The 22,992-nt window shown below is 35.3% G+C and overlaps 1 protein-coding gene across 1 annotated transcript in view; it reads left to right on the top strand.

Moving 5' to 3' along the window:
- Hil (peptidase hillarin) overlaps positions 1-22,689 on the top strand; it is a 170,319-nt gene extending 147,630 nt beyond the window's left edge. The window contains exons 7-9 of the mRNA XM_035364367.2: positions 5,630-5,773; positions 14,481-14,849; positions 18,512-22,689. Of these exons, the coding sequence (XP_035220258.1) occupies positions 5,630-5,773; positions 14,481-14,849; positions 18,512-19,259 (1,261 nt within the window). The 3' untranslated portion in view covers positions 19,260-22,689. The remainder of the gene's footprint in view (positions 1-5,629; positions 5,774-14,480; positions 14,850-18,511) is intronic.
- Positions 22,690-22,992: the final 303 nt, after the last annotated feature.

Genomic DNA, 22,992 nt, shown 5'->3' with positions numbered 1-22,992 from the left:
ATTGAGATCTAAAGCCAAGTAATCAAATATTAAGAGTATTTGCGAGCTCCCCTTTGCGTTATGCTTAACCTTCTTAGTAGTTTGATTTGGTGACTATTGATAGTGCTGTGTTATACTGACAGTAGTTGTACGAGTACTTTGTGGAAAGTTACAGAACTGTTAAGTGTTTTTAGGAAAATATATTTAATCAAGTTATAATCGGTTCTGTGTGCATCCAATCCATTACGAATCCGTACGCACGTAACAATTTTTGATTTCGGAAGTGGTGTTGAATGTTGATGACAAGAGCTGTGGATGAGCAATTAAGACAGCTGGTGACAGACCTTCTGCAATCTGTAAAAAGATAAAAGAAGCCATCAAGTCTGTTAAAGAAGAGATGAAAGCAGGCCAAGAAAAGATGTAAGGGGCCATACAGTCAGTCCACAAAAAGATTGAAAGAAGTCGAGAGGAAAAAGAGAAGTTACTGCTATAATAGAAAACAAATTTGAGGCTATCGAAGGCAGAGCGAATGCAGTTGAAAATAAATTTGGAGAAATTGAAGAGAGTTTCAAGAAATCGAAGGAAGAGTTTCTGCTTTCAACCAACAAAATCGGAAAAATTTCAATTGTACAACAACAAATCGGTGAGAGAGTTTCTGCTGCAGAACAAAAAATTGAAGCAAGAATTTCTGCTTTCAAATAGCAAATCGAAGAAGAGTTTTTGCTGTCAAACAACAAATCGAAGAAAGAGTTTCTGCTGTCGAACAACAAATTGATCACAGAGTTTCGGCTGCTATCGCCAAGGAAGTTGACAGCTTAAAGAAATCCATAATTACAGCAGGAAAATATCTGACGCTTTTAAATTCCTAGCCATGTCTTCTCATCCCACTCTAAACCCATCCACATATGACGGAAAGACCTCTCTCAAGTATACAATACTCAGTTTTCTGTAGTGGTGGACGCCGATGTATGGGATTCCCTAATGCTTGCCAACTAGTCAGGTATCCGCTTCTCTGAGAGCAGACGCAGCAGTTATCATCTAAGCTGTGCCCGAAAACCAGAGACTAGATTTCGATGATGTATTCGGCGCGTTGGAGCTGCGCTTTGGTGAGAAGTGTTTAAAAGACTGTAGCAGGCTTCAATAAAAATCTCGCCAACAGAAGCCCATGAAAACACTCCAGGAGCTCGCTGCGGATGTTGAAAGAATGTCTCATCTTCTTTTTTCGAACCGCCCATCAGAAACAAGGGAAATCCTGTTCCTGCAGCAATCCATCGATGGCATCCGGGATCCAAAGATACAAAAAACCCTTCGAATGGCAGATGTCAACTATTTTAAAAGCGTCTTAGCATACTGCATGAAATTCGAGGCAGTACATACAGCAAGTAAGCCGTACAGACCGCCACCTAAAAATTTCAATTGTACAACAACAAATCGGTGAGAGAGTTTCTGCTGCAGAACAAAAAATTGAAGCAAGAATTTCTGCTTTCAAATAGCAAATCGAAGAAGAGTTTTTGCTGTCAAACAACAAATCGAAGAAAGAGTTTCTGCTGTCGAACAACAAATTGATCACAGAGTTTCGGCTGCTATCGCCAAGGAAGTTGACAGCTTAAAGAAATCCATAATTACAGCAGGAAAATATCTGACGCTTTTAAATTCCTAGCCATGTCTTCTCATCCCACTCTAAACCCATCCACATATGACGGAAAGACCTCTCTCAAGTATACAATACTCAGTTTTCTGTAGTGGTGGACGCCGATGTATGGGATTCCCTAATGCTTGCCAACTAGTCAGGTATCCGCTTCTCTGAGAGCAGACGCAGCAGTTATCATCTAAGCTGTGCCCGAAAACCAGAGACTAGATTTCGATGATGTATTCGGCGCGTTGGAGCTGCGCTTTGGTGAGAAGTGTTTAAAAGACTGTAGCAGGCTTCAATAAAAATCTCGCCAACAGAAGCCCATGAAAACACTCCAGGAGCTCGCTGCGGATGTTGAAAGAATGTCTCATCTTCTTTTTTCGAACCGCCCATCAGAAACAAGGGAAATCCTGTTCCTGCAGCAATCCATCGATGGCATCCGGGATCCAAAGATACAAAAAACCCTTCGAATGGCAGATGTCAACTATTTTAAAAGCGTCTTAGCATACTGCATGAAATTCGAGGCAGTACATACAGCAAGTAAGCCGTACAGACCGCCACCTAACCATAGCTGCTCATATCCAGTAGCAAGTGAATTGACTGACTGCTCATGTAGACGATTTAACCAGGCAAATTAATGCCTTGAGGCGGAACAGAAGTGGCAGAAAACCGACCGTAAAATGCTGGAACTGCGGTGATGAGGGCCACGTGCAAAGGAACTGCATAACTACCCAAGGCACGGAATCTAAGACCGATCACTACCAGGGAGGCAGGAAATTAATGGCCATTTCACAGAACGAAGGTTGCCAGTGCTTCAGGTTTCCGCAGTGAGGGCAGCAGTAATGGACATCGTGGGACATATCAATGGAGTTCTTGCAATATGACCGTCGATACAGAAGCTAGTGTTACTATCATCCGAATAAACTTGGCTCAACAACTGGAAGTTATCTAAACTCTGCCCCGCGTTACACTCCAGACTGTGTTTGGTGATAAAATCGAGATCGACGGAAAGTTCAATGTTAACTTCACGTTGAAAGTTCCGCTTCATATCACATGGCATATGTGGCAAATATTACAGACCCTTGCATACTCCGATTGGACTTTCTATTGAATTACAGTTTTTAGTTAAAAAATAACTAACTGCATTCTGCCTCTGAGGACATAACCTTGTTCGGAATTAAAGATGAAAAATTTAAATCTATCCATCAAATCATAGCTCAAGATCATATCACTGTACCAGCAAGAAAAGAATTTTTCTTTCCTGGATCCAGAGCTGAAAAACGAAATTTGGAGTACGGCATAATGAAATATATTAAGAACTGTAACTGTAAGAACCCGAAAGAGTACTTGTAGTTTCGGCACTCGTAGACTTAGCGAAGACCCTCATCCCGGTGAGAGTTGCTAATGCAAGTGATAAGACAAAAGTCTTTAAGAAAGGCGACATTTTTGCACCATGTGCTCCAGTAATCTGCGTTTAACGAACCAATAATCTTTCAGTCCCCCGTATCTTCGGAGAGCCTAACATCGGATTTGCTGCAGAATGCACATCTAAGCAAGGAAGAGAGAAGAGTGCTGCCAAACGTGCAATTCAAGAATTTCAAGATTTTTCTCTCGCTCATTTTCGGACATGGATCGAACCAATTTGGCTCAACATAGAATTAATACGGGAGATAATCCAGCAATCAAGCAAACATGTGACGAGCTTTCCGTCATCAAAAAGGATCGTCACACGGAAAGCCGACGCCCTGCCTAGAAGACCCTTCCCAGAAAGCTGTCGATATTGTTCAAGGGCTGAAAATGTTCTGTAGAAATTCTACTGTATAATATTTTATAGAAATTTATAGAAGAGTTTTCTATAAAAATTTTGTAAGGCCTTTATATAAACATATTTTATTCGTTAAGTGAGAATCATTTTTAATGGAATTTTTCCTCTTTCTTCTCTTAACGTTCTGTAGGTTCTAAATTTATATAACTTTCCGTTATTTTTTCTTCAGTACTACATAATACAAAAATTAAATCGCGTAAAAAACCAATCAAAACCATAAAATTATCTTAAAGGTTAAATTTATGCCGTTAATTATGAAATTTAATTCCTGAAGTATGGTGATGATGATTAAAATAAAATTTCATAACCATAACACTGTTAATACAGCATCTGTTAAGACATATGCTGTAAGGTTATCTTCCTTTAATTTCGCTTTGTACAGAATCCCTTACAAGCTAATAAGATTTAGGACGAAGACTAAGTTTCGCAAAATCAGATGTATTGTATCAAATATAATGCATTGTATTTCAAGTTAGGCAATTTAATTTTTGTAACTAGGAATTTAATGTACTGTTAAAATGATGCTCTTTCATTTAACCTCGTAAATGTTTTCATACGCGCAACTTCTTTGAATTGCACGTTTGTGAAAATGCACTCATGTCCATAAATTAAGAATAATTCGGAGTCACGCGGAAATCGAACTCTAAAATAAATATATCACCTGTAAAATCACTACACTCATCTTCAAGAATCATATGCAAATTTCAGGAAGTACCCAGATGACACCGATGGTACGTCACAATGACGAGAGTGTAAGAGAGTGATATATAAGGAATACAGGCAAAGAAGTAAAATTGTTCGCACGCGCTTTATAAGCATTTCATTGCAATAACCGAATAGTTATGACACAAAGGATGCATTTGGATGATTTTTTACGTGGTAGAATTATCGGCCGTTTGGAATGTGGGCGTACCCAACTGGAAGTATCAGACAAAAATGGAATTGCCCAGAGTGTCATCTCCAGGCTTTAGCAACGATTTCAAGATGATGGTAATGTGAGTAGACGTTACAGCACAGGTCGCCCCAAAGTTACAACACCGAATGAGGACCGGTATTTGGCAGTTACTGCCAAAAAAAAAAATAAAATAAAATAAAAAGCAGGCGGACACAGCCTCAGACCTGTCTCGTCAGCTCTGTTCAGCCACTGGTACGACAATTTCCAGGCAGACTGTGTACAGACGCTTAGGGCAGATTGGCCTATATGCTCGTAGACCTGTCAGATGCGTTCCACTTACTGACACTCACCGTCGCCTGCGGTTAGCCTGGAGTAGAGAGCATGCATTGTGGACACCGCAACAGTGGGCTTGTGTGATGTTTTCCGACGAGTCCAGGTTTAGCTTGCAGTCTGATTCTCGCCGGACTTTCATATGGAGAGCTCCAGGTACCCGTTACCACCAAGAAAACATCATTGAACGACACCGTTACGGTGGTGCAGGAGTGCTCGTTTGGGGTGAAATTATTCTGGGTTCCAGAACTGACCTGCATGTTCAAATTGGAACCATGACAAGCCAAATCTATCGGCACGTCATTCTGGAACAACATGTACGTTTGTTTCGGGGCGCCATGGGCGCACAATTTGTGTTTATGGATGACAACGCCCGTCCTCACCGTGCAAACATCCTAAGCGAATACCTTCAATCGGAGGATATCACCCGTATGGACTGGCAAGCATTCTCCCCGGACTTGAATCCAATAGAGCAAGTATGGGACATGCTTGACCGACAAGTTGCAGCCCGTCAAGCTCCTCCTACATGTCTACCGGAACTTTGGAGAGCATTGCGTTTTGAGTGGTGAAATATCCCCCAAGATCAAATCGATAATTTGATACTCAGCATGCCTAGGCGTTGTACGGACTGTATTGCATCGTCTGGGGGACGTACAATGTATTAACAATCATACCAACCATGTAATATTGGTTTTTTGTAAATAGTTTTTTTTTTTTTTTTTTTTTTTTTTTTTTTTGTGATTTGCTCCAGGGAGAAAAAATCGCTAATTTTTTTAATAATATCAAACATATAGCATCTTTTTTTGCTCTTTACCTTTTGTTTAATAAATAAGCTTTACAAATAAGTCAAATTTGTTTTGCTTCTAACTCTTCCTTTGCCTGCTTTTGCATTATCCTTAATTTATGGACATGAGTGTATTTACCAGTTTGTGAAATGTTATAATCATTTTTCTTCTTTTTCACTCAGAGCCATTTTCCGCTGGATCACGGTGAAGAATTTAAACACCATGACATTCGATGATAATGTGAATGCAGACACTCCTATGGGAATCCTACGTGGAATAAAGCACGGAACTGAGAGTTACCATGTCCTCTTCAAGAGATTGTGCAGGTAATGACCATAGTAACGAATCAATTACCAAACTGGAAACATTCTGTATATTTGAATAACATGAAGTTTAAAATTACGAAGAATTCAGTCTTGCAAGAAAAGTCATTATACATAAGATTTGGACAGTAAAAAAAAAAAAAAAAAAAAAAAAAAAAAAAAAAAGAGGGCCTAAGGAAATATGATTAATCATTACATCCTTTTCTGAAAGCACTGATAGATTATTAGTTTTTAGGAGCTATTAATTATATAGTCCATTGCCTCAAATGATAAGTCTTCCATAGTCGTATCCCTTAAATGATAAGTAGTAGCAGTATTAGCCCCCATAACAAAAAAACAAAAGCCCCGTTCACATGCAACGCTCCTTCGCACAGCTGCCGTTAGCAAGGGGAGAAAAAGGAGACATGAAAGAGTTTCGTCTTTAGGACCCGTTCAGAAGACCACCGTCTTCCTTCCCCTTTACACCTAAAGCCTCTGTGAACAATCATGTCTCCGATTTGGCAGATTTCTAATACTGTTTACACATTTTTAACGTGTTTTACTGTTGTTAATTTTGTAATCTGTACTTTCGCAACTGGTACCTGAACTTTCGTAATGGTTCCTGAAAAATATATGCTTTTTAATTATTATTATTATTATTTTATAAGCTGTTATTTAGTTCACTCTTGGTGCTTGTCGCTATGGTTAAAAGAGGGTAATGGATTTTTAAACTGCTTCCCGATAAGATATAGAACTCAAACTTTGTACATACACTGCTTGTGGATGTGGTGTCACGCTTTTGATTTTTAGAGGATTAGATTTTTTTTTCAAATTTAAAGTTGAAACGACTTTTTGCAAATATTAACAGATAAACTGAGAATCTCAGAATATTATAGTTTGCACCATAACACACTGCGAAAGAAAAAAGAAATTAAATGAAATTTTAGCGTAATTTTTAAAAAAAATATTTTAGGAGAATTTTGTACTTTTTTGAAAGATATGCAATGAAGCAGAATGGAAAATATTAGTTCTTCTTGGGCATCAATTCGAATAATCGGTTTAAAAGTAATAATCTCATTATACCACACTATTTTTATGACATTATTTACGCTATATAAGTTGTTATTGTTACCAGTTGTTAGTTCAGCGTGAGATTGGAGATATTTCTGAGTTAACTTTCTCTTAAGATGCGTTTTGCATTCCGTTGTGTTTAACGTTCTTTAGATTGAAGCATAACTACTGATTATACTTAGTGATATGCTAAACACTTGTACGAGTATTTCTGTGGAAAATTCCAGAACTTTGAAGTGTTTATGTTGATAAAATAAACTTAATTAAGCTATCATCGGATTTGAGTGCAATGACAATCTTTTACGAACTATTATCAATCTATTACAAACCCATACGCAAGCAGCAATATTATAAGTAATTAATGTATTAAAATTGTTTTGAACGTGTTTTACAAAACAAAAACAGGTAAAGAAAAATTCTGCTTGCGTTTTATTAGTTTTTGCAATTTTTCTGGCCACATAAGGTTTTAAAAAAAGGATTGTAATTTATGTTTATATTTACCAATTGAATAAATAGCACTAGGTTTGATTTATATACATATGTTTATATTGAAATTCAGTATTAAAATTTTAAATATTTGAAATGATTAAATGTCTATTTAGACAGTTTGAATTCTTTAAACTGCAAATGCAAACTGAGAAACTTTTGCACTTTTTTCAATAAATCCTTTTACTCCTAAAACATATACACGTATGGATTAAATTTTTTATTATTTTTACTGCTTATATAGAATTATATACTTTATAGAAACAAGGATGGATTTTGCAAAATACTTTCGGAAAAAATTATTTGAAATGAAAATGTGACTGAGATCATATTTGTTTTAAAGATTTTAGATAAAAGTGTATTTTTTTTTCCTCAGAAACTAATTCATTAATTGCAAAATCATTCCTTGAAGTTATTACGAACACTCTAATAAATACAATAAAAAAACTGGGGGGAAGACATTGAAAATTGTAGGAGAAGAAAGACATTTTAATTGTAAAATTTTTCTTCAAAAATTTAAATTAAAAAAATGCTAGCAAAAACTTTTTTTCAGCTTAAAATTATTTTGTCTCACAAAACCATTTAATAATATTCATAATTATTAAATGGATGATTCATAATTATTAAGTAGATGAAAATGCTTAAATTTTAAAAAAAATCATTCAAAAGGTACCGAGTCCCTTTTTGCGTTGAAGCCGATATGCACTTGTTTTAACTTTAGTTTTAATTTGAACGATATTTCTGGATTACCTAGCATCAGATAACCTTGTCTGTATTTGCCTATAATTTCCGTATCTTGTACAGTTCTATCTAATTTGGGGGGGGGGGATCCCCAGACATCTATCAGCGCGATTGTTTCGCTGACAGTCCAGCGAGCAGTAACTAAAATTAAGTGAACCGCGCAGTATAGAACGGGAAATATCCCCATTTGCCCTGCTCCCGAGAGGTAAGAAACATTCAACCAAGTTCTACCTCCAATTCGGCGAGGCAGTTAATGCTTGTCCCATGTGAACGGGGCACGTTGGAAGAACCGGTTTTCGCTACCGGTCGAATCTGCTCTTGTGAACGGGGCTAAACAAACCCAAAAAAAAAAACTGATATTTTTGTGACGGTATAAAATGTAAATAATTAGTTTGAAAGTAACTCATAAATATTTTAATAATTATAAATATTTACTTTTTACATATTATAGTATTATCGTTTTTGGCAACAGCTTTTATCTTTGTAATGCAATTTGTTAAAAATAACAGAAGATGAGTTTTTGACTACTGAGTTGGTGAATAAAATTATATTTGATGTTGCTATGGTAATCTTTTTATTAGTCCAAAGGGATTTGAATCCCGAAGGACTATTAGTTTCGTTTTGGCATTTTGCGTCGGACTCATACTCTCAAGTGATCACAATCCTGTTAGGATTATTCTGGACCTCAGCAGATATACTACATCAGACACCAGGGCCTTTCGTACAGACTGGCAGGTCTTTGCCAAAGCCCTCTCCAACACCCAGTACACTTTACCCACGATACACAAGGGGAGTGACATTGATAGTTTGGTCAAGGACCTCTGCGAAAGCACAAGTTAAACCTGGTATGAAACACAAGCCTCAAGAGCTCAGATTATTGATTAAAGAGAGAAATGCTGCAAGACGAGCGTATCAACGTACCAGACACCGTGATGATAAAAGGAACTTCAATCGCCTGTGCGAAGCGGTCAAATTTCTTACAAATAAACTCTCACAAAATCGCTGGACTAACCACCTCAGATCTCTTTCTGCAGAGGATAACTCCTTATGGAAAGCAATGAAGAGATACAAAAAATGCTATAACGCCATTCCGCCCCTTCACGGCCCTCAACGGATCCATTACACCGGAACTGAGAAAGCAGAACTTTTAGCTCAGCATCTGGAATCTCAGTTCTGCATTAACAACATTTCAGACTCAGACACTGAACAGCTTATTGCTGACTTCCACTCCAATTTTACCACACAGCCATGCACAGACAACATTATATCAGCCATGCCATCGGAGGTCTGTCTCTATATCATGCGAATTGCGAAAAGGAAGAGCCCTGGAGTAGACGGGGTCACAAATGAGATGATCAAGCACTTCCCTGTCAAGATAATACTCTACTTCACCAAGTTAGTGAATATCATACTACGATGGCAGTACTTCCCAACTTGTTGGAAAACTGCTAAGATTGTCCCTCTGCTAAAGCCCAACAAGCCTGCGACTGCTCCTGAGAGTTACCGACCAATCAGTTTGCTAAGCTCAATTAGCAAAATCGTGGAAGCAGTTATTCTACATAGACTAAACATCTTCCTGGATGAGCAGAAGATCCTCATACCCTATCAGTTTGGGTTCAGGCGTAAGCACTCGACAACGCATCAACTCTACAGAGTTGTTGAATTAATAAGCAGTGGGATGCAACAACATCGTGTCACTGGTGGACTTTTCTTAGATGTCGCCAAAGCCTTCGATAGAGTATGGCTGGATGCCCTCATATACAAATTACACAACCTGGGACTCCCAGGCTACATCACAAACATAATTAAATCCTACCTAACCGGTAGACACTTTGTCGTTCATGTTTCTGGTTCATTATCCACAAACCGGCATATACGGGCTGATGTTCCACAGGGATCCCTTCTGGGCCCTACCCTATTCAATATTTACGTGAACGACATCCCCACTACACACAACACAACACTAGCTATGTATGCAGACGACACAGCGATCCTAACTCAAAGTGCATTTGTTAGCTCAGCAATACAACAGCTACAACACCACATCCATTCGCTAGAGACTTGGCTGACCAAATGGAAAGTCAAAGTGAATGTCGACAAGACACATGCCATACTGTTTACTACTAAGAAGAATTTCCCGATTCACCTGCAAATGTATGGTGTGGACATTCCCTGGGTCAAGCAGGTCCCTTATCTTGGGGTGATCCTCAGTAAATCTCTTACATGGAACCCACACGTTACACATATTCTCAGGAAGTTTCGAGCTAGTAAAGCTTCACTCTTCCCCTTAATTGCTCGAAACAGTATTCTATCTATTGATAATAAGTTGCTCATTTACAAAACCATGTTGCGTCCAATTCTTAGTTATGCATGCCCTGTCTGGGCATACTCGTGCAAAAGTTTGAGAAGGCAGTTACAAGCTGCCCAAAACGGGGTATTGCGTATGATATGTAATGCCCCCTGGTACATTCGGAATAGCCAAATTCGTAAAGAGTTAAGAATAGAGGATCTTTGTGATTTTTATTGCCGCCTATCTAGGTCATTTTATGATAAACAGGAACTTCTGGACAATCCTGTGGTTGTTAACTATTGTTATGATACTAGGGACCCCAATTTCAGGAAACGCCCAAGGGCGATCCTAAATGTTAGTAATGTGTAATTTTGTATATGTGTTATGCAAATTGTTGCTCAGATTCTTTATTGTATATTGTTCTTTTTTCCTCCTGATTGCTTTTTGTTTTTACTAGTGGCACTAAGGCGTCGCACTTCGTATTTTGTTTCTCTTGTGTGTACATGTATTCTTCTGTGAAATAGTTGTTAAAAAAATAGTTAATTATGTATGGATTAGTAATTAGGTACTTAAGGAAAAAAATTTGTATTTAACTATTAGCAATTATGAATTTAAACTCTTGCTCATTTAATTATTTAGCACATTCAGTTATATTTCTCATAATTCGAAACTTTTATCATGTTATTCGATGAGAGGTAGGGCTATGGCACTCAGGCACCCTGGTGGTTAAGCACCGCAGTTCAACAGTTCATCATAAATGTCTGTTCACTTTTCAAACTGTTGCCACAAAATGTTAGAGTCCTGCATTATATTTGAAGAAATTAAATAATGAAAAATCTGCATAAATGTATGTATATTTCTCGTATTGTGATAAAACAACGGTACATAGAGTCATCGAATTTTGAATAACGTAATCCTCCAACGAATATGAGCATGTGGAAGACCAAATTTGAAATTTGAAATTTGTTTTATGATCGATTTCCTATTTTTTAAAACTTTGACGAATTTTTGATTAACAAACTCAAGGATTTCAAAGCGAGCAATGGCAACGTTGTGCAGAAAAAAACATTTTTATCTCCAGCGCGTGAGTCTCTGTATCGGAAATTCTAAAGATATGCTCGTTTTAAAACTATTTTGCGATATTGCTGTTGCACTGGATCTTATGGTTTAAGTGCGAGGAACATGATATTTAATAAAGAAAGGTAACACACAAAATGTTAAAAAACGCCCCTTTGGACGTAATTTAAAATCTGAAACATTTCAGATTTTGTTTTTATCATTTTTATTTATTTTTTTGGAGTTCAGTGGAATAGTAAAATTTTGTCTGCCTCCTATTACTTTGTATCAACTGAGGATTCATAACAGGTGTACTTATATTCGGTGACCCGACAGCGTTCGACTTGTTTGTTTAACATTACTACGCAAAGCGTAACAGAAGCAACTACTTTTATAGGTGGCGAAGCGAATAAGTAAGTATTAAAATTCCACCATTTTAGTGTGAAAACCCGACATTTGGTTCTTGCAAGTGGAAGCCCAATTTCAAATAAATAAAATCACAACTGAAGAGACTAGATTCAATTATTTGATATTCCAGCTTTTTCAAGTATGTTGAAAATATATGGAACAGTATGAAAACCACTAAGCCTAATAAATATTCTATGGCGAAAGAAAGACTTTTAAATGTTTTCAAAGAAAGTGAAAATAAGCGAATTCAGCGTTTGGTTATTGGATTAGACCTCGGAGATAATAAAATAAGTCATCTTTTGCAGCAAATGAAAAGTCTATCCACAGACGATTTTCCGGAAAGAGTGCTAAAATCTTTATGGTTGGATAAAATACCCGATTTTATAAAGAATTATTCTTCTCTTCAGTGAAGAAAATTTAGAGAAATTGGTCACGATGGCAGAAAAATTCATGAGATAAAATCTGGGAAAGAAATTTACTCTGCTTCGCCAAACGTTAATGATGCTCTATTTGCAAGAATAGCTGCGTTAGAACAAAAAATTGATTCAATGCAAATAACTAACCAAGATTCTAGACCTAGATTCTAACGTTCTAGACCAAGGTTTAGATATCATCGGAATAAATCTCGAAGTCATAGCCGTTCGAGAAAGAGATTTAATAGGAAAGAAAAAAAAAATATTTTCTTAAATTTTAAATTTAATTATCGCTGTGCACCTGAGAAATGTTATTCGCCATGAGCTTGCCGAGAAAGTTGTAAAACTCCATAGCGCAACAGGATTAACGTCTACTACTGCTTCTGTTATCAACGACAGCCGCAAATTTCGTTGTGAAGGACAAAAACACAGGACTGCGTTTAATAGTAGATTCAGGTGCTGATGTTAGTCTCATTCCTGCGACTAATCGTAATACAAATGTAGATGATTTTGAATTATATGCAGCGAATGGAACGGCAATTCCTACTTATGGAAGAATTAAAATTTTAACTTTAAATTTAGGACTTGGAACAGAATTCCAGTTTCCTTTTCTATAAGCTACTAAAGCTGATAATGCTATTAAAGGAGCTGATTTTTTTATATAAATTTAAACTTTTAGTTGACACTCATAATAAACAATTGATGGAATAATTAACCTATAACCTGTTGAAGTAATAATATAAGACCATTGATTTTTGATCATGGTAATAGTACTCTAAATAAAAATCCTAAATGTGCTAATTTGTTACAACAATATCCAGATTTAGCAAAACCGAATTTATCAGTATCAACATTTAAGCATGGTGTTGAGCATTATATTACTACTAGAGAACAATCTGTTTATACCAGCGCTAGACAATTTGATCCCAAACGATTACAAATAGCAAACCAGGAATTTCAATATAGTATGCTTGAAACTCATATTATTCGTCCTTCTAAATCACATTGGGCCAGTCCTTTTCATATGTTTCCGAAAAAAGTTGGTTCTTTCCGACCATGCGGAGATTATTGACGTTTGAACGCACAAATAATGCCATATTGTTATTCTATGCCCCGATTACAAGATTTCAACCACATTTTAAAGAATAATCGAATATTTTCTAAAACTGATTTACATAAAGCATATTTTCAGATTCCTATTAATTAAAATGATAAGCCAGAAACTGCCTAATTATAACCCCTTTCCGGCTAAATGAATTTAACGTCATGAGTTTTGGGTTGCGTAGCGCATCTTCTACTTTTTTTAGAAATTTATTAATGAGATATTTAGAGGATTAAATTTTGTTTTTCTATATTTGGATGATGTTTTGATTGCGTCAAATAATGAAGAGGAACACCCATTTAAATAATGAAGAGGAAAAGCATTTAAATTTTGTTTTTGATAGATTGCAAAAATATGGATTGAGACTTAATATTTCTAAATCTGTTTTTGGAGTTAATGAATTGGAATTTTTAGGCTGTCTAATTACATCTGAGGGATCAAAACCTCTTCCTGACAAGGTTAAAGCTATTCTTAATATTAAATTGCTACTGTTATCAACTACGAGCATTTCTCGGAATGGTTAATTTATACAAGCATTTTTTGAAAAACGACGCATGAGAACAAGCTATAACAAATGTTGCTCTTCTCTCTCACCGAAACCCTCCTTTTTCGTTGTGCACAGATCCTTCGGATTTGGCATTCGGTTCACTTTTACAACAATTTGAAAATGGTAGTTGGAAACCAATCGGATTTTTTTTCCAACAAACTTAACGTTACACAGCAAAATTGCAGTACATATGATCGCGAACTTCTCGCAATTTATATTTCCATTAAATATTTCAAACATTTCTTAGAAGGACGAAAATTCATATGTCCGCAAACCCTTAATTTTCCCAATTACCCCACTGTACAAATACTGTTGTAAAATTGAAACAGTAGTCTACACGAAGTACTACTTAATCATTTGATGGCCATGATTGCACAAGCGGAAATGCGTGGCCAAATTGAATGCGTGTGATCTCTCCATAATTATAAAATAAAATAGCAATAAATGTGTCGGCGAGGAGGTTAATCGATGATGTAAGATCAACACTAACAGATAGTCTTTAGTTAGGGATTAGTTAATACATATATACTAAATTATTTTTACCCTTTCTATTGGACTGTATAAGAATTATTTCATTTCTTCCTTTATAATATGTAATGATAATTTTTCTCTTTTAGTTATGCTGGTCTGCATTGCGTAGTCATCAAAGGCTATTCCAAGAGTGCGGGTTACCAGCCAGGTGTGAAATTTGAAGACAGTCGTTTCAGAAATTCTTGGAATGCGGTGTATGTTGCAGGCGCATGGCGATTCGTCCAGTGCAACTGGGGCGCTAGGCATTTAGTCAACGCGAAAGAAGTGCCAAAACCTGGCAGCAGAGGCAAATCGGATAGTCTTCGGTACGAATATGATGACCATTATTTCTTGACAGATCCTAAAGAATTTATTTACGAGTTCTTCCCATTGCAGCCAGAATGGCAACTACTGAAAGTGCCCATTTCACTAGCAGAATTCGAAGAATTACCATTCGTCCGATCTCTTTTCTTCAGGTGAGTATGTTTCAATGTGATAAAATGTATATCAAAAAGTAGAATTCTTATGTGGCTGTAAAGGATTTCGTACTTTGAAATTTGCATTAACATTTAATCATCGTGGTTAAAATTCAACATATCTTTTCAGACTGCTGCTTTCCACTACACAATCAAATCTGATTAACGTAATTTTCCCCCTTTCCTAATGACAAAGTCATCTGAAAACTTTTCTTTAGACTAAAGATACAAATAAAATACAGTAGACGCTGTTTAATGTGATTGCGCTTATTATTATCATTTCGGATATTGTTATCGAATTGCTTAAGTCCCGCCTTTGTGTACGAAAATATGGAAACTATATCGCTTATCGTGGTCAACAACTCGGTTAACACGATGAAAATATTTTTTTAACTGAAATAAAGTCGCCGAATAAAGTCAAAATATGTTATAGAAACCGGCAAGTCTCAGAGATATGTCACCAAGTAAGGGATTAAACCGCAAAACATTTTGTTTTCGATTTTAATCAACCATTTAAAAGTAAGCCAAAAAGAAAAAAAGAAAAAAAAAAAAAAAAAAAAAAAGGCAAACTATTGAATTATTCTATCGATTTTGAGGGCGGGTCTTCTTCAGGACCAAACAAAGTTTCTGCAGAATAGTTTTTCTCCTTTTCCTAGCTCCTGAAGTAAAATCCAAGTAAACACCTACTAAGGTAGGTTTATTTTTTGCTTCATTTTTAATTTTACATTGGCATGCTCTCTTTTACTGAGGGATACCCTCCAGATTATCAGTTCAACATGAACCAAATAATTTCCAGACACCGCATGTACTGTTCATAAACGAACTTTTGCATTAAACACATTGAGAACACTTCATGAAACAAATTTTTGCCTTTTCATAATTAAAATGCTGAGAAAAGCAACTCTGTTTCTAGGCTAGTTATATTTATATTAAATTCCTTTGCTATTTTGAAGACACTTTTTCTGATCGCTTAATGTTATCAAAATAATCGTGGAGAACATGATCACATTAAGCGGCGCGTACTGTATAGCATATAAACATACAAATAGAATTCAGTAGCAGAAGCGTAATTTAGACAGAAAAAGCTTAAAATGCTAATTAGAACGTTTCATATGATCTCGAGTTTCCCAGTAGCGTTTAAATATATAATTCTTTGATAGAGTAGGACAAAGAAGACACCACTGAATATAGCTGAAGAAGTTTTATCGGGATGGCTTTATGGAGTTTTCATAGAATCTACCATATGTAACGCAAATTTGCAAGGTAGTTTTTCTTAGAATAGTCTCCGTCCAACAGACTTAATCACCAATTGGAAATAATTATCTGAAAGTGTTCCAGAGAGATGCTTAGAACAGAAGTCAGCAAACCATCGCCCGTCGCCTGTTTTAATCTGGCCCACAGCTTAATATTATGTTTTGCCTGAAAAATGTTTAAGTAAATCAAATTACGCGCTTTAACTCAACTGTCAATATTCGAATTGAGAAGTTACTAATAATAACCGCATGTGGCTCTGTTGGCGTCGTATATTCCCATTTAGTTGTTTGTCGTTGCCGTAGAACAGGTTTTGCCATTTTCGTCGATTTTGCTTTAGCGGGGAACGTGTTAGTGACTGTGATGTTTGTCGATTTTATTTATTATCTGGCGTTGTCATACCATTTTCGAAAACAGAAAACGGGATTTCAAATGCCGTGCTTTTAAAGCAGAATAGTGTGTGAATTATTTTGTCATAGAATTATGAAAAAGTATTATGTTTATCATGTAATAACACAATAGTTATTATAGTCAATTAAAAGATAAGGTAAAGATTTTCAAGTGGTTTTCGTAGGCTATTAATGTGTCGATAGACATTACTGATACTGCTTAGTTGTTGCTATTTATTCAAGGAGTCAATACTGTGTTTGAGGTGACTGAAGAATTAATTAACTTCGTGAACTGCATAGAACAGCAACAAGCGAAGATATTTTTAAGGAAGTCGAACAAAAACGGTAACACTGTACAGTTTATGATGTAATCAGCTAAACTGTGACGAAACTGATGATGGTAAAAATACATATGGACAGTACAGGATTTACGTATAAGCTACGCAAACTATAGCTTAGTGCCCCCTCGCTTTCTTCAGGGCCTCCCAAAAACCCTCTAGGTATCCGAAAATCATATTTGGCACTGACATATAATATCTGGACTTGTAAAGGGTCAGATATATCAAATAGCTTAGGGCCGTATCAAGTCTAAATCCGGCCTTGCATATGGTACAGAGAAAGGATTAGTTGGAGAAATTTTTAAGGCTCGTGGAGAAGCTAAATGTCCGAAACTTCTGATAATTCATTATATTATTCATCAGCAAACTGTTTGTAGAAAACACTTCAATATGTCGTGTGTTATTGAACCATTGTGTCAGCGTTTAATTTTATTCTCTCGCGCGGACTTAACCATCGTCAGTTTAGTGATTTTTTACTAGAGATATAAACAGAATATCCAGACTCTACCAGATATACAGCAGTTTAATGAGTCAGGAATGGAAAATTTTTAAGATTTTTTCCAACTTGGAGAAATAATATTTTTATAAATTAGAAAACTGCCCATAGATACTATTATCGGAAAATGAATGGCTGTGGAAAATAGCATTTGTTTAGACATCGTAGGATATTTTAACAAATTTAAAATTACAGTGGAAAAGTATGCTCGTACGTGAAACGTATTGTAAGTCGTATTGCCGAAAATTTATATTGTTTGAAACATAAATCGCACTAAAAATGCTTGATCATTTTTTCATACTGTAAAAAAATTCAAATATTATCGACATCTCGATTCCCAAGAAGATAGTTCAGAAAATATAACCGCCGGGGATATCTTCTGAACTTAAATTACAGTTACAACAGCATTTTTCGGATCTTGATGCAACTGCAAAAGGATACACGCGGATTTATATCTGTATTTCAGTGTATTTACCGCTGTGAAAGAATATTTTCTGACATGAAATGTGTAAAGTCGCAGTACAGACTGATATTACGTTATTAACATATGACCTTGTGCAAACAACGTTAATGATAGGAAGTACTAATGTCGAATATCTGTATGATGAAATATTATCTATTTAAAAAAAATGCATTCATCGCATTAGTACAAAATTGAACTTTTCTGTAATACGTTTATTGATAAATAGAAATGTTTTATTCTTTTTCTTGTAAATGTCAGTAAAATATGTATAAATATTTTGTAAAAATATGACTATCTTCAAATATTTTAAAACTTTTTTTTTGGGGGGGGGGGAGAAGGCCGCTCAGCATGAAAGTTTTACAGTCTGTCCTTTTCACAAAATGTTTGCCCACCCTTGGTTTAGAAAATTACAGAAAAAGATTCAGGCTATTGAATTCAAACAACAATTTTCGATTTATGTTTATTTTCATGTTGTTTATTCTTTTTCTTGTAAATGCCAGTAAAATATGTATAAATATTTTGTAAAAATATGACTATCTTCAAATATTTTAAAACTTTTTTTTGGGGGGGGGAGGAGGCCGCTCAGCATGAAAGTTTTACAGTCTGTCCTTTTCACAAAATGTTTGCCCACCCTTGGTTTAGAAAATTACAGAAAAAGATTCAGGCTATTGAATTCAAACAACAATTTTCGATTTATATTTATTTTCATGTTGTTCTCTTTATAGATATGGCCTTTACTTTCCTGACGAAGAAACAAAAGCTGTGCTCAATACAGACAACACTGGAGCGGCTACTGTTCGCATTTCAATGCCATCCCGCATGTCCTCCAGCTTGATCTTCCATTATAATCTCAAATTCTATGATACAGACGTAGACACCTACGAAGCTGTCAGTCTGAAACGATTTGTCATGCAATCTGTAGTCGGAAACGTCGTGGCTTTCAGAGTCCATGCACCCTGTAGTGGTTCCTTGCTTCTGGATATCTTTGCGAATGCTGTTACTCCGAGGGAATATCTCACCGGCGAGCCCATGAAATTCAAAAGCGTTTGTAAGTTCAAAATTGTGTGTGAGGATCTGCAAACGGTGATGGTGCCTCTACCCGACTGTGCAAGTGGGGAATGGGGACCCATGAAAGCAACGCGATTATTTGGCCTCATACCGATTACCCACGAGGATGCCCTCATCTTTGCCCCCAGAGAATTGGAGATCCAGTTCAGAATGTCTAGACCTTTGACTGACTTTATGGCAACTCTGCATAAAAATGGTGTTGAAGAGAAAAGACTGTCCAAGAATGTGACACAATCTGTCGAAGGAGATTTAGTTACTTTTTACTTAAATTTTACCGAAGATGGGCAATACGGAATGGATATATATACAAGGGAAATGAATGGTGATATAGACAATGGAGATAAGCATCTCCTTACACATTGTTGTAAATATTTGATCAATGTGTATTCTAATAAATCATACTAAAAATTTCAATGGATTTTCTTCTCAAGTTGGAATTTTGGAGCATTTGTGTCTGCACTGCTTTTGCTGAGCTAATGTTTTAACTGATTAGCATTAATCAAAGCTCATTCTGTATCAGATCATCACGCACTAGGAGATATTTTCATTTGAAAAAGCAATCGTAAATCGTTTTATCATTCCACAGGGGAAAAATGCTTGTCTGTTCATTTAATAAATATCATTATTACGACAAACAATTAAAATGCCTTCGGGCAACTTTTCATGTTTGAAAAGTCGAATGATTTGTAGGAAAGGAAAATAGCAAAGGCTATGAATTAATTACCAGGGCTGTTCGGAAAGTAAGTTCCGAACGTTCAGTTTACTGTGTGAAACGTAGACAGATGTGAGGAAAGATGCATATTTAATAACGATTTACAAACTTACACGTCTTTTCGATGTAGTCACTCAGCACATTAAGGCATTTATCTTATCGAGAGACTAGGTTTTGTATGCCATCATCACAGAAGGGGGCCACACATGAATTTTGCCAGGATATTACGGCATCTTTCACTTCTGGATGGTCATTAAAACGTTGGCCACTCAAGAATTACTTCAAGTGCAAGAACAACACCCATCTTCTAATCATTCCGTCATTCTTAGCTGTATCGCCGTACACCTCACAGACTTACCTATACATTTCGCATATTCCTTGCTTTCAAAAAGCGAATTACGGGACGAATTTGAATTTTCACATTTGGTAGGACCTTCTAGAGTCTTAAACATCTTTAGAGGAAGATTTACACGTTTCAATATTTCCACTACCGTCTTAACAGCATTATGGCCCCTGGGTAAAATAGTGTGCTGGTGTTCCTCCGTCAACTCAGAAAAATGAAATAATATGGGGCCCATGGGCAAGTGCCCAGTGGGCACATGTATTAAGACTGCCCTGAGTGTTTTAGGATATGAAATTTTCTGTTACGACGCATTCTTAGGCCTTGAAGCCGTGATACCGCATAGGCAGATTTGCGTCATATGGCAGAAATTATTAAATTACTGAACTTACTTTCCGAATAACCCTCGTACTATTAACTTTGAGATATTGTGCAAATGCTATATTTTAAAGTTTGATGTCTGCAATCAGTGGAACTGTTTTCGCAGTGTCAGACGAATTCTTTGCTGTTTGTGTAAATACGACAGAGAAATGTGGAGTACTCTGTAGTCCAAAGGAAGTTTTATCTGAATGAGTCACCGCCACATATAAATGGAGAAACTAATCGCCATTTTACACCATGTTTCTTCCATTAATGCTAGAAGAATATCACCTCAGGAGAAAACAATTTACAATAAGTAATTTTAATATTTTGTTCTGCATACAGTTGGACTAAGAAAGATGCAGTTTAATGCAGCTTTGGACTATTTTCTGTTTTTTTAAGTCTGCTAATAAATAAAAAATCTATATCAAGCATGCAGATTCAGAAAAGGGGGGATTTAAAAACTAAAATAAATTGTTTTAAATCAGAACCGTTACATTACAAAACAAAAACTTATATTCAAATTATATAAATAGCAGATGACAAACATACTATAGAACTTCAATATTTTTCAGAATTATTACACCATTTTAAGTGATTTGAGCTGAATTATTTAAAACTAATGTGAAAAGTATTTATTTTAGCTATGTAACATCGAAGTTGGAAACATTGTTTTATTGAGATTATATCTAATATTATAGTCATATTTCAATGCTTATAGATTAGTAAAACAAATTTCCAATAGTGATCGTTAATTAGGCATGATATTTCAATGGGATGGAATGAAATATTAAGAACATTTTAATCAACTAATCGCTTGCACTTCCGCATAAGTAGTTATCATAAAAAGAGAAAAAATATATGACTTTTAATGAGTCCATTTAGTACAATTTTCATGAAAATATTTAATATTTCTAATTTAACATCTCGTGATTTAAGTGCATTTTAATATAAATCAATCGGTTTAAAAAGCAGAAAAAACCTTAAGAGCTTTGTTTATTGCTTTTAAATGGCTTAATTTCTTAATCAGTAACATACAAATTAAATTTGAAAGAGGCTTTACTTTTAATGGCAACAGGCTGGGCATGGAAGATAAAAGTATTTTATCTCCAGAAATAACAACACAGCTTTTAAACAGCAAAATTTGTTGATTAAAGTTGATAGACTTTATATTTTGCCTAATGGCAACAGTCCAGCGCTGAGATAAAAATGTTCTTTTTCGAAGAGTGTCGCCAGTGCTCGCTTTTAGTTTATTAATTAAAAATTAATTAAATTTGCACAAATATGAAATTAATTGAAAACTAATTCGAAATTCAAAATTCTCTCTTCAAGGCTTGGGTGGAGGTCTTCCTGTATTTAGAATACAATAGCCTTAATGCCTTCATTTTTCTAATACAGTGCGAGGAACATAACATGCATACAGGTTCTTCATTATTTAATAAAACAGACATATATTTATTGCTACCTTTTATCAATAAAATAAAATTTGTCAGTCATCTCAAATTGTTTGCTTTATTCTGAAAATTATGAATGTTAGAAAATTAAACAAATTTGATAAAGATTAGTGAAAATGTAGACAAGTTCGAGTATTAAATATTTTAAAATCTTATTTTATTCTTCCCTCCCTCGGTTCTCCCCCCCCCCCTTTACACTACAGAAAAATCTAAATTACTGTATTTTCATCAAAAAAGTACTGAAGCAATATATTTTCTGAATTTTTATTTATTCATATCTTTATTATTAAGAAATTTTCAATCAAATTTCAATGGTGTAGATAAAATGACCGAATAACAGGGCAGATTAGGCTGGACGAACATTTTAAGATCGGAGAGGAACTATTTGGACAGTTTTTCATAATAATCTGTATATGTGATGATGATTATTTTCTGGAAAGACAGATGATCATTTATTTTACATATATTATATAATTGTTCATTAAATTCATCCATTATTCACTGTTTCTATTCACGAAGAAATTTTTTTTTCTTAGATTATATTCTTAAAATATTTATTCATTTCATTATTTGAGAAATACAAATATTGATCATGTGTTTTAGCTGCAGAAAATAATGTAAGTCATAATTTACTGCTTGTAATTTGCTAAAGTTTCATTAGGTTAATCCGTTATTCTGAAAAATATTAAAGTTAAAAACTAAAGATAACAATTTTTATGTTTAGGAATAAAAATATTCATATATTTCTCTATTTTTTCCCTCATCCAATAATTAGGTCCAGTTGTTATTTGTATTGTGTTATTAAAACATTTAATTTTTAATACACAAAATGTATATTTTATTGTACTTTCTTGTGACTTATACATATGCTTACATGAATGTAATGTCCAAAATTTCTAAGGTTTGGGGACCAATTTACTAATGTATTGTGTATTAAAAAATATCTATAATAAAAGTTTCCCATTCTTATTTTGTCACTTTTATTTCCAAACATCATTCACCATGAAATTCCCATTAAATCTTAGGTAATCATGTAGTGCGCAACTTTGCGCTGCTAAAATTGTTTATTGATCATCGCACGTTCCAGTTCACAAATAGCGTTTTAATGACGACATCAACGAAGTAAAATACTATCAAAAAAGGTTTTTTATACAATAAGCTGTGGCAAAATGGTTCTAAAATAATAAAATTCCACTTCGCTTGTTTTAAATACTACGATGTTTGGCTATAAAGTAATTAAAGAACATAGCTAGAATAGCCTGACATCCTTAT

This window comes from Stegodyphus dumicola, chromosome 9, assembly GCF_044657685.1.
Source record: "Stegodyphus dumicola isolate Sdum_Otavi_A_Nest chromosome 9, ASM4465768v1".
NCBI lineage: Eukaryota > Metazoa > Arthropoda > Arachnida > Araneae > Eresidae > Stegodyphus > Stegodyphus dumicola.
The sequence above is the reverse complement of the archived record's forward strand: the minus strand, read 5'-3'. Positions and strand labels throughout refer to the sequence as shown.